The following is a 12,077-nucleotide window of genomic DNA, read 5'->3' as shown; positions in this document are numbered from 1 at the left end:
GCACGCTGTTCCAGACCAAGTCCTTCCTGACCAGTGTGCCAGTCCCCTGCAGTGGATGCTGCCCGAGTCTCAGCCATGGCTCAGGTGGTGGAGAGATGTGACACTAGCGAATATTTAATACATTACGTCAACATACTCCTGTTCGAAGGGACTGGATCCCACTTTCTAAAACCTTTGGGTTTCTCTGGGTGATGCTTGCTGAGTGGTGAGTGGTACTTATTAGCTCAGGAAACTGCACTTAATTTTAAACGCTGTGCTTTTCTTGTTAAAGTGCAGAGATGGTATAGCTATTCCATTTCAGGGAAAAGAAGTGGGACTGAGAAAAACGAAGGGAGAGAAGGAGCCGGATGAACAGAGCAGAGGATGCATGTCGATGTGTCAACAGTCCTGCTCTACATCTTTGATGCTACGGTTGATCCAGTTTTCTGCTCTGGTTTAAACAATGTATTTTATGCTCTCTTTCCAAAGAGACATCTTCCTGGACTGTCTTTTGTCCCACTAATGCTTTGCTCAGAAACGTCTAGGGAACCTCTCAGTGCCAGTGGATTAAAACTTTGTCCTGGCGTCCACAGCCCTGCCGCCTGGGTTTGTGGGCCTGTAGTCACACACTGAGTCAGTCTCTTCCCAACCCTGTCACTCCCCTGCTCCCTCCAGCCCCCGAGTCTTCATTTCGTCCTGTTTCATTACCACACTTCTCCCCACTCAGCTTGCTCCATGTTCCTCTTTCTGTAGACCCCCATAGTGTTTCTGCCTTTACTTCTGACTTGGCATTTATTTTTAAATATTTCAATAATCTGTAAGCATAGCTACCATTTACAGTGTTTATAATGTGCTGGGCATGTTTTCAGTACTTTACATAAATCAGTTCATTCAGTGCTCAACAACTCAAGAGGTAACCAACATCATCCCTGGTTTATAGATGGAAAATGGAAGCAGAGAGAGATTAAGTCAGGTGCCCAGGTCACACAGCCAGTAAGAGGTGACCTGGAATTCCACCCCAGCCTTTGGACCCAGACTCTGCTCGTGACCACAGCTCTGAATGACCAGGAATAAGTTACCTTTTTAGATGTTTCCTTCTCCTAAAGTTTAACTTCTTCAAGTCAAGGGCAAAGCCTCCTTTTTCTCTGCTTTACCTCATTACATGGCCCTGCTCCTGAAATAAGGAGTCACTCTGTGAGCATCTGTTTTTTGATGTGACTGCTTGTCAGCGGTCAGTGAAGTTCTCATAGGTTTTCTGGGAGTTTTGGTTGGTTGGTTTGACCGATGGTTTTATCTTGATGCACTGACATTGTCTGTGTCCCTCTCAGTGCTGTATGAGGTGGTCAGGGTGCCTGTCGAGAATTCAGATCCACGGCTCTAGTTACCTAAATGAATGGTGCTCGGTGAGGGGTGAACTCACTAATGTACGTGAAACCACATCTCAAATTTCGTTCTGTGCTTCAAAGTAAACATTTTAAGTTTGTGTGTTTTCTTAAGCAGTATTTTTATTACTTGGGTACTTGCTATGTCAGATAAAATAAGTAGGAGCGACCTGTCCTTGGCCATCTGTGCAGTATCAAATCCTAAGTCCTTACTTAATTTTATGCAGATCCTCCCCGATCTGTCTGGGGGAGAAGAGGCTCCTTGTGAGGAAATAGTGAAGTTTGTTATGTAGAAGTTACCTTTAACGAGTACCCTGTGCATACAGTCTGAAGCTTTGGGATCAAATTAATCTTTCCTAGTAAAGACAAGGTACTTAGCCAAAAAACTGAAGTCCACATTGTTGATGTTTGTTTGCTGTGCCTCTGTCATCACATTGCCCAGTAAGAGAGGTCCTTGGGGTGCCCTGGGGGTTGTGTGTGTGCACCTTTGTGTTGGCTGGTGAGGTCAGAGCTGTCTCTGACTGACAATAAAAGAGTATTTGGAAGAGAATTGTGTAACTCACAGGATCAAGGGGAACATGGAGTGACCCGTCAGCCTCGGGAAGAGTAACTGTGACAAGAGTTGCATTGTGGGGGGCCACTCAGGAGCATCTTTGAAGTCTGGGCTGCAGACACGGCTCGGTTCTCTTTTCACTCAGTGCTCAGGACTCGTCTTCCTCGGAAGGGAACCAGATTTGCTAACTTAAGTCAGGGGCCCAGTTCTTAGCTGGGGTTATTGACAGGCCATCCAAGGCACATGAGATGGGAAAGGAGTGTTTCCAGTTAAGATGGAGGGGACACAGGCACCTCTGACGCCCACTTCCAGGATGGCTCATCTCAGAGCAGAGCACTTCAGGGGTGGCTGTGACTGGGACCATAAGTGTGTGGATATCACCCAAATTCAGTCACCAAGGTAATCCTCTAGGTGGAAGCTCCTAGCAGTTTAATTCATCAACAGATGTTTTGTCTTCAATTGTGAAAACTTGGTCTTTTTCTGTTCACATTTAAAAAATCATATTTATTTAGCTGTTTTCAAATATACACAAAAATATAATAGTAATATGAACCCATATTGTAGCATTGTCCAGCTTCAATAATTGTCAACATTTTGCCAATCTTGTTTCTGTTGATTACATTTTAAAGCATTCTCTTAAGGATATTTTTATAACTGGCTATATAAAAAGTCACAAGACTTAACATGATGTCTGAGAACTTGCTTTATGAACATAAATCTAAGTATCAAATGATCAGGAGTTTCATACCAAAAAATAATGTGTTGCCTGTTAGAACAAAAGATGGCTCTGTGCCTAGGGGTGGTTTTATTTCAGTCTGTAAGGCTTTCTCCTGGCTGGAGCCGTGAGTCAGCTCCTGCACAGCTCCCTTCCAGATCACCTCTCCCGAATTGGTCTCCAGTGGTCGGCATCTTCGGGTGAGTCAGAGGTCTCGTTTGATAGTGAGGTCTTGGAGTGCCCGTCTGCATGCAACGCCAGAGCTGAGCGTGCTGTCACCTCTCTTGCAGTTGAAAGATGCATGAGTGTGATGCAGTCCGGGACACAGATGATCAAACTGAAGCGCGGGGCCAAGGGGCTGGTCCGGCTCTTTTACCTGGATGAGCACCGGACCCGCCTCCGATGGAGACCCTCCAGGAAGAGTGAGAAGGCAAAAAGTAAGAGCAGCCTCGAATTCTTTGCTGGGCTTGACGGGTCATGTTGGGTGGGCTCTGTGGGAGCTCCATATCTGTGGGACTTGCACATGTTTGCAGGTTTTGGGGTCAGTTGTTAAAGGATGTGGAGAGGCTGAATCAGTGATGACCATTTATGCTTTTTTAATTCTTTGGAGAATTTAAATCCATAAAAGTTTTCTTGTCCATGAATGCTGTAAATGCTCATATGTCCCGTGTTGGAGACATGATGTATTGTTTTATTTGGGATGTGAGGTTTTATAATCTGAGGCCTTTTATTTTCCTATAAAAGGTGAAGGATATCTTGAATCCAGTGGACTTGAAAGAGTATTACGATATTCTCAGCACAGTAAACTGATTAATGAGCCAATGAGACTGTTTCAATATCAACCAAAATGGCTTTGTTCTGACTCCCACTCTTCTGACTCGGCACAAGTCCGACTGAGTACCCCATCACGGCTCTCGCTTCTACCCCTTCCGTCCTGTTCTCGCAGGAACCTCCTGGGTCCAGGATCTCTTCACCTTTCTGGTGGCCTATTTCCAAGGCTCCTAACCAGCCTGCATGTTGCTGGTTTCTCCTGCTTTTGTCAGTTTAGGTGCTTCCCCCTTCAGGTAGCAGAAGACCTCGGCTGAATCAGGCTTACCTGATAGACAAAGTTGGTACCTCGTGTGAGGAGACATCAGAGCTTGGCGGCCACAGGCGTGGGACGTTGAGCCTCCAGCTGTGCTTCCTGAGTGCTTGTGGCCCTGTCCCTCGTGCTGGCCTGTGACCGAGCAGCAGCTGTTCTGGGCCTTGGGACTGACGGGAAGTGAGGAGGCCGAGAGAAGGTGCACCTTCTCTTCAGGGAGGAGGCCTCCCTCAAAGCGGACAGCCTTGGCTTCCTGATCAGGACTGGGTTGTGTTCCCACCACAAATCAATCAGGAGAAACCGGAGTGAGGCAGCCGCAGTGGCCTGCGCCTGGGCACAGGCTCCTTCCCGGGGGGCCATGTGGGGAATGTGTCAATACCAGAGGAAAATGGGGACCCTGCCGTGAAGGCCGAGCCAGGAGTGGATGGTGTGCATGGGCCATCAGGAGGGTTGTAGGACTCTAATTTCTGCTTAAACACAAGCAAGCAAGCAAACAGGAAATGCTGTTTTATCTGAGGGGATGGTCCCACCAGTGCTTCTCACATCCCAGCTGGCAGTGTCGCTTCACTTCCTAGATGGTGCCGATGGTCAGGCTGTCACTCCAGGCTCTCCACAGTCCAGCCTCTGCCTGCCGTCCACCCTCGTCTCCTGCCCTCTCCCTCTTGAGCCTCGCAGTCGGTGCCCCTGGAGTTGAGACCCCTGTAGTCGGGGTCCCTGGGTGGGCCCTCGTCCCCATGTCCTCACCCCTCTCCCCTGTGCCCTCTCTAACCCTGCTTTGCCATCACTGTCACAGCATCTCTCCCTAAAGGGCAGTCACACTAGCTGTGCTGTACGTTACCACCAGTTGTTTCTTCCTTCCAATTTTTCACTGTCGTTTTATACGTATTGTAAAACACCACAGTTGGTTCTGGGTCTTTGTATGTCTTCCCTGCATCAATATGCAGACTACGGATTTCACGCACTCATCGCCCCCTTCTCTACCAGTCCTCCTGCTCCAATGGCCGCCTCTCTCTTCCCATCATAAATTCCGTGCATCCTGACTCAGTGCCTGGGAGGGTTTGTCCAGACGGCCCCACATGGAGACACCTTCCAGCAGGAAATGATGGGCTTGTATTGCACATTTGGACTGAAAACCACAGCTCACAGACAGTAAATTTGTTCACGCTTATTTTTTAATGTAAAATGACTTGCTTTTCCTTTTGCTTAATTGGTTTAAGCATCTTCACCTTCCGTGTATGTGTCTCTTTCCTCACAGTCCTTATTGACTCCATTTACAAAGTCACTGAGGGCCGGCAGTCTGAAATATTCCACAGGCAAGCCGAAGGGAACTTTGACCCCAGCTGCTGCTTCACCATCTACCATGGCAACCACATGGAGTCCCTGGACCTCATCACCTCCAACCCCGAGGAGGCACGCACCTGGATCACAGGGCTCAAATACCTGATGGCCGGCATCAGCGATGAAGACTCCCTTGCCAAGAGGCAGAGGACCCACGACCAATATCCTCCCAGAGCTTATTCTTGAGCCGTGTGTGCGTGTGCATGTGTGTATGCATGTGTGAATCAAGCATTAGACTAAGCTTTATTTCTTCCCATAATTTGGAGGCTTAAAGCCGCTTTCCTGTCTGTCTTTGCCCCTCCCACCCTCTGTCCCTTCCTCACTGTCACTCCATGTTGATGGTGTGTGAACAATGTAGAAACAAGCTCATGTGGACTCAGGAGCAAACTCCTTCAGGGGAGACTGAATTTAGCTCCTCAACTGAGGTCTCCAGATGCAGCCTGAGGTTTCCCAAGAGAGACGAGGTCCCCAGGAAGGCATTGTTTGGATTAGAGAAAATCCTGCTTTGTTGTAAAGTCAGTTTAGTTTAACAGGTAGTTTTCGAGTTCCAGTCATGTCCGAGCGCTGAGCCCTTGCTGCTCCCACTCTCTTTTTGGAAACTGGAGTGATTGAGACTCAAGGGAGGTTACTTTTTACTTAATAACATTTACCGTCTCTAAATTGCTCGAGGAACTGCAGCCTGGGTCTCATTCTTGTTTAAGCCCATCCTTGTGGTCCTGCAGGGCTGGCAAGAGAAGTGATCAGTGTGTTTGCTCTGGAGGCAGCTCTTCTGCGGTCCAGCCAGGCCTGTGACCTGGCCTTTCTGGCCGCAAGTTCCTTACCTGTAAAGCGAGGGCATCAGACTGGTCGACTGCCTTGGTTCCCTTCTTTGCATTTTTAATGACCCCAAAGTATGTGTGCCCCATCCCTGTGGGGCATGGGACTACTCCCTTGCTGTTGTTGGAACGTGAGCCCCATTCTTTTTCCCACGGTGGTGATAAGTTTGTGCTGTTTCAGCTGCAGTTCCTCACACAGGCTGTGGTTGGAGCAGAGTGGTAACACTCAGCCCCTGGAAAAAAACTGCGCCAAGTCTGCGCTGAGCAGCCATGATGTTTTCATCGAGATTCACGGCTTGCAGAGCAATGCCGCTGGGATCTGTGAATGAGCAAACGCAACACAGGAACTAACTTGCTGTGCTTTGTTCTCTTGGTTTGGTTCTTAACTCCTTTAGGTTTTGTAAAAAACACAAAAAAATACTGAATTAGTAGGAGTGCTTTCTGGTGCAAGCCACAGAACCACGCCAACAGTGCCTCAAACCATAAAGAGTGCTTGTTTCTCATGAACAGGAGCTCTGAGACAGGGTCCTGGGGTCAGTTGGTCCGTGGCTTGGTGGTGCTGTTGGGGGCCTGGCTCTGGCGTCTTGCGTGTTCGCTTGGTCCTCAGCGGCTGCCGTTTGCTCAGAGAGAGCTGTAGCAGCTCCAAACACAGCCCTGCTGAGAGGGAGCAGAGTTTCTTCTCACAGATCTTTCTTTAAGAGCTAAGGAAAACTGCCTGGGAACCTCCCAGGAGATCCCTCTCCTCGCTGGCCAGAGTGCTGTGCAGGCCCTTACTGCACCGGCCAGGACAGGAATAGTTGATGAGCGTCACGGACTGTGATCTCAGGACCCTGGTGTGCCCTGAAAACTAAGGTCTCCAGAGTCTTTGTTTGTGTGGGTTTCAGCTATTGATATTTGTCATAGAAGAAATTAAATGAGAATTTAAAAAATATTTGTTGACTCATTAAAAATTACAGGTTAATGTAACTATTTTTTAATGCAAAGCAAATTAGTGAGAAGAGCAGTATTGCTTTTCTCTTTTGCAACATCTGTCTTAGTAAAATGCGTGGATTCTCGTGTCTGCTCTGCATTCGATCTGTTGAGATATGTCGTTGTAGTTGAAATGCACGAAGAAAGTCTCATCTCACACAGGTAGAGAGTTGGAGAAGGGGGTTCTGGGGCCCCTTGGACAATAGTTTGAGGATGGCTGTACTCCGGCCAGTCAAGACTCTTCTGCTGCCTCCAGTTCCCAGGCTCCACGACAGCTTGTGGTTCTTAGATACCTGAGCAAAGCCAGGGTTCCTCAGCAAGGAAGAAGGGAAGGCAGTGGCCGTGGGAGGACATCAGTGCCAGAAGTTGCTATCCTCAACCGGCCAACTAGGGCAAATTCACAATATTCCAGGGCTGTTAGCCTCTTACATAAATGTCTCTTCTATCCTTGAAGTGGTAGACAGTGAGGGAAATGGGCGTATGTTGTCTCCTTTATAAGATTTTACTAATTAGATAAGAGAGACATGCTCATTGCAGGAAGCCAGAGAGAACGGAGCTGCACAAAGAGAGTGAGCATCTTTCCCCCGTCCATCAGTTTCACACCATCCCCCCAAGTTCTGATGTGGACAGCTCGATGCACAGCCACACACACTTTTCTCTCGCTCGTTTTTGAAGTGGCTTGTTTGTTTTTTATTGTTGAGTTTTAGGAGTTCTCTGTATTCTGGATATGAATCCCTTATCAGATACTGACTGGGGTCCAGCCCCAGTTGTGCTGTGTTCTGTGTAACTTTGGGTCTGTCACTTAAACTCTCTTGCTTCTGGGTCTTATCTGTGACACAGTGATGATGTTAATTGCCTGCCTACCTTCAGGTGAGTTGATATCCACAAAGTGCTTAGAATGCTGTCCAGCACATACTAGACACTTTATAAATAGTAACTACTGTTGTTATTGCCAAGGAGAAGTGGGATCCAGCAAGTCTTTTGCTCTCCTGTGCAGCTAGATTAAAGTCTGAAATCTCAGTGGCCCCAGCCTACAAAGGTGGCGGTGCTGGCACCTAGCCTCAGCCTTTTTCTCCACCCGACCATTCTCCTCCATGGTTCCCTCACGTTGTCTCTTGACCCCAGGAGGGAAATTGTAACCTCTGGATACTTTAGCGGTCCCTTGTAGATGCTGCAAACTGGAGCCTTTCACCTTCCCCACACGTCAGGGGCCCTGCAGTCTGCAGCCTGTGGGACGAGTCAGGCCCACAGCCTGTTATTGTATGGGCTCCTGAGCTAAAGATGGGTTTTCAGTGGTTGAAAAAAATCAGAAGAGGAACATTTTGTGATACGTGAAAATTATATGAAGTTCAGATTTCAGTGTCCATAAATAATTAATTGGAAAATGGCCATGCCGTATGTTTACGAATTGTCTGCGGCTGTTTTCGCACTACACTAGTAGAAGTGAGTAGTTGCAGTTGAGACCAAATGGCCTGCAAAACCCTTTACTATTTACTCTCAGGCCCTTTTCAGAAAAAGTTTGCCCACCCTGCACAAAAAATACTGTTCAGTGCTTTGTATTTTTCTATAATTTCTTGATAAAAAATACTAGGCTGTGACTTTTCATTCAGTTTTTACTCTCAATTTTTCTTTGCAGAATGACGGTTTCTGTCTTAAACTTATCACGTGTGTGGCTGTGAACCATTAATTCAGGGCTGTCTGGGCACTTGCACTTCAATTGTGAAGAACAGCCTTAGGCTATCAGCGTGCATTTCCTTGCAGCTGTGCCGTAAGCCTCGTGTGCTGTTCCCGCAGAGAATCGTCGTCCTTTCATGGAGTCTTAGAGGTGGAAGGGACTGCAAGGTCATCTGGCTGTGCCCACTGACATTATGGATGGAGAAATGGAAGCTCTGAGCAGTCACACAGTGACTTGCTGTCCCAGGGCCAGGCCAGCACAGAAGCAGACCTGGCACCTGTCTCTTGGCCTGATCATACCTCTGCTTCTTCCTCCAGTCCCCTCTCCCCTAAACCAGTCACCAAGGCCACTGGTGTGTTGCCATTGCAGGCGTTGCAGACACAGCCCCGCCCACTAGGGCTTCTTCCTGCAGGAGACTCAGGCGGTGGGTCTGCTTGTCAGTGCTGCTTCTCTGGAGAAGCCCCTGAGAGGCTTTGGTGAAGAAGTGTAGAATAAAAGGACAAAATACTGCCACCACTGGACTCATGTTATCACCTCTTTGAATTCTGGGAACAGTTTGTGGGGCCAGAGCAGCATCCACCGTGGAAAGAGGTGGAGCTCATGGGCGGGGCTGTGTGTCCAGGACACAGGAAAACCCGATCAGGTTCTTACTGGGAGTGGCCGTGTGTTCACTCCCTCAAGTCTTCAGTCCCTCTCCCCAGCCCTGGGTCACTCTCAGCTTCCGGGTGTTGTGTAATGAGGTTCTGCCTGAGCCCCATGAGGAGACACTGAACTTGGAAGAACAGGGCTCGTTATTTTCAAATGTTATAAAGGGAACAAAATGTGAAGAAGGTGTTTACAGTCTGAAAATCGCCTCTGGTCAACTTTAGAAGAAATAACTTTCACCTCCTGGTATTTTTACTTGCTAAGGGACAGTCTCCCACCATTGTAATTTTATTCCCCTGAGAAATGTAAATGTGCTCTGTTACCCCTGGGAGGTTACTTAATATTTTGACTTAAAATGAAAATCTCTGCCCTATGTTGCCTGGTGGTGATGCCTGGTGGTGAGCAGATACCACCCATCCACCCTGCCGTCTGAACACACCCACTCTCCTGCAGGCGGGTTTTGAACCTGTGCTTTTCCCTAACTTTGATTCTCTGCTTTCCTTCCATCACGTGCATTCTCTTCCTCTTTGTTAGCCTTCGAGTTTTGAAGCTCAGTTTGGTTTTCCAAGTATACACCCAATTACTGCCTTCTGTAATTTGCTCCCAACAACTATGAATCATACATTTTTAAAAAGTCCTCTGCTAAATGTTAACTCATCTATTTGTTATGGTTTATTCTGCTTCCTCACTATGTAAAACAACTCAAGACTCATCCTGCTGAGCATCTTTTAAAATCTCAACTTGCATGATGTAAATCCTTTTTATCTAAACGCAGCTTCATGTCCCCGGTCACCTGGTGCCATACCTGAGCTTTGATATCAGGCTCATACTTCATCTTCCTGTCCTTCCCTTAGAGTTTGTGCCTATCAGGCTGGAGCCATCAAAGTTAATAACAGGAAGAGGAACAGCCTAGAGACGGACGGCCTTCTGTGAGGGGCCAGGAGAGTTGCACCAGTTGCAGGAGGCCTGGGGCGGACACCTGGTTCTCTTAGCATCCTTACCAGATTTTTCCCTCTCTCAGTCTTGTATCCTCATCTGAACAGTGAGGAGATGGTCTGGATGGTTCAAATGAACTGCATGGTCTAAGTTGCTAAATGTAGGAGTGGGACTGAGAAAGGGCGTTGAGGTCGTGCAGCATGGGGTATGGTGAAGGTAGGAAGACGCTAGATGAAAAAGGGGAAGATAAGGCCTGACTGTGGTGTGTTTGGGGCTTCATCACATTGTAGAGAGTCCTGAGCAGGGCGCATAAGAATGCATGAGTTAAAGAGGCTCTCAGAGCCCTGTGCTTTGCCCTTGCTGCACAGTGAAGGGACCACCTCCCCTGCCCCCTCCCTCTGCCCCTTTGGCGTCACTGTCAGTGGCTCACCAGAGCCTGGGCTTTGCAGCCTCCTCAAGAATGTCTCTCGAGTTCACTATTCAAGATGAATGTCCTTGTGCCTGTTCTGTGCGAGCAGTTTTTATTTTGATGAAAACACAAGTGTTTTTCTTGACCTTTGTGCACGTGGCTGAAGCAGACCTTCGAGGAAGCTGATAAGAATGGTGATGGCTTGTTGAATATTGAGGAGATACACCAGTTGATGCATAAGCTCAACGTCAACTTGCCCCGAAGAAAAGTCAGACAGATGTTTCAGGTATGTTTCTGCGATCACTTGGCCTCATGTGAAACACACAATGGAGGTTATTGAGGTACTTAGATATTTTATGGCTGTTTTGTTTTGTTGGAAGCTCGTATTCCCTGCTCTGTATTGTCTTATTTCTCTTTGATAAGAGAGGCATTTTATTTCATCAAGGAAAAAACTTCCTAAATTGAACATGCACCCACAATTTCACTTCTAAAATGCTTTTTTGTTGCTGTTGCTGTTTTCAGAGTCATTGTAAGCACTTGACCTGACCCTTAAATAATGGAGTCAGTGGGATCAGGTACTGTGGAGGGGATCATAGTGTCTGATCTGCCCACCTTGCAGGCTGTGTGAAGATCAGGATGGAGACTAAGTAACATGGAAAGCCCCACTGTTGAGTCCTCAAGCCTGTTGTGTTTCAGAGGAGTGAGTTAGAGATGGAGAATCCAGGAGGCACAGGAGCGCCTGTCACTGCTGCCATCAGGCGAGCTCCCCAGGAGCACGCTCAGCTGCTTATTGGTGAGAGGAGGTGCCCCTAGCCCACTGGAAAGTCCTCGAGCAAAGTCCTTGGACCCAGACTTACTGTGTGGCCTCCACAGTAATTGTACTCAGTCCTCAGTCTCAGGGGTGAAAGTGAGTTCTGTTGAGTTTGAGTTGGTGCAAAAGCGAAATTAGAGTTTTAGTAATCACTAGGATATTAATTTGGGAAAGGCTTTTACCTGGAGATAAGTCACAGGCATAATCGATGTTTTGCAGTGATTTTCTGTTCTCTGTGACTAGGTAGGTGATGTTCTGTACGTGTGAAAATAAGCATGTGGTGATGTTTTATGATGTTTAATGTTTTGTGCTCCCTTTGTTTTCTAACCACTTGTTTTTGGAGGTTCTTAGAGGTTCTAAGGGCAGGAAGAACATGAGGGGTGAGATGCAACCATGATGGAAGATGGAGGCTGGCCTGGTTCTGTGACCTCTACAGTGGTCCTGTCCTTGGGGAGCTCTTGGCTGAGAGGGTTTGCCTTGTGGGGATTGGTTCTATTGCACTGGAGAGCGACAGGAGAGGAAGGACAGAAGAGGAGAGAATGAGATGTGCTGTAGAAGCACCCTGGAGAGGGGGTGGGGCCTGTGAGGGGACATGAGTTGTCACAGAGTGAACTGCCTTTAACCTGGAGAGAGGTTTGCCGTGTCCGGCGCTCCTGGGACATCTCCCTTTTGCCCCGTGTGAGCTCCAGTGCCCCATCTGCAGCTTTCCACACCAGGTCTTCTTTACACTAGAGCGGTGGCTGCTGATTAAATCAGAGAGGCCAAGCTT

General features: G+C 47.8%; 1 protein-coding gene across 17 annotated transcripts in view; it reads left to right on the top strand.

The window, feature by feature from the left end:
- PLCH1 (phospholipase C eta 1) overlaps window positions 1-12,077 on the top strand; it is a 210,713-nt gene that overhangs the window by 112,114 nt on the left and 86,522 nt on the right. For 16 of the 17 annotated variants that reach the window (XM_046647157.1, XM_046647149.1, XM_046647044.1 and 13 more), the window contains 3 exons: window positions 2,920-3,066; window positions 4,966-5,209; window positions 10,654-10,783. In XM_046647157.1, the coding sequence (XP_046503113.1) occupies window positions 2,920-3,066; window positions 4,966-5,209; window positions 10,654-10,783 (521 nt within the window). Of the gene's footprint in view, window positions 1-2,644; window positions 2,830-2,919; window positions 3,067-4,965; window positions 5,210-10,653; window positions 10,784-12,077 lie in introns of those variants that run through there. The other variant, XM_046647140.1, reaches the window with a different exon arrangement.

This window comes from Equus quagga, chromosome 1, assembly GCF_021613505.1.
Source record: "Equus quagga isolate Etosha38 chromosome 1, UCLA_HA_Equagga_1.0, whole genome shotgun sequence".
Taxonomy (NCBI): domain Eukaryota; kingdom Metazoa; phylum Chordata; class Mammalia; order Perissodactyla; family Equidae; genus Equus; species Equus quagga.
The sequence above is the reverse complement of the archived record's forward strand: the minus strand, read 5'-3'. Positions and strand labels throughout refer to the sequence as shown.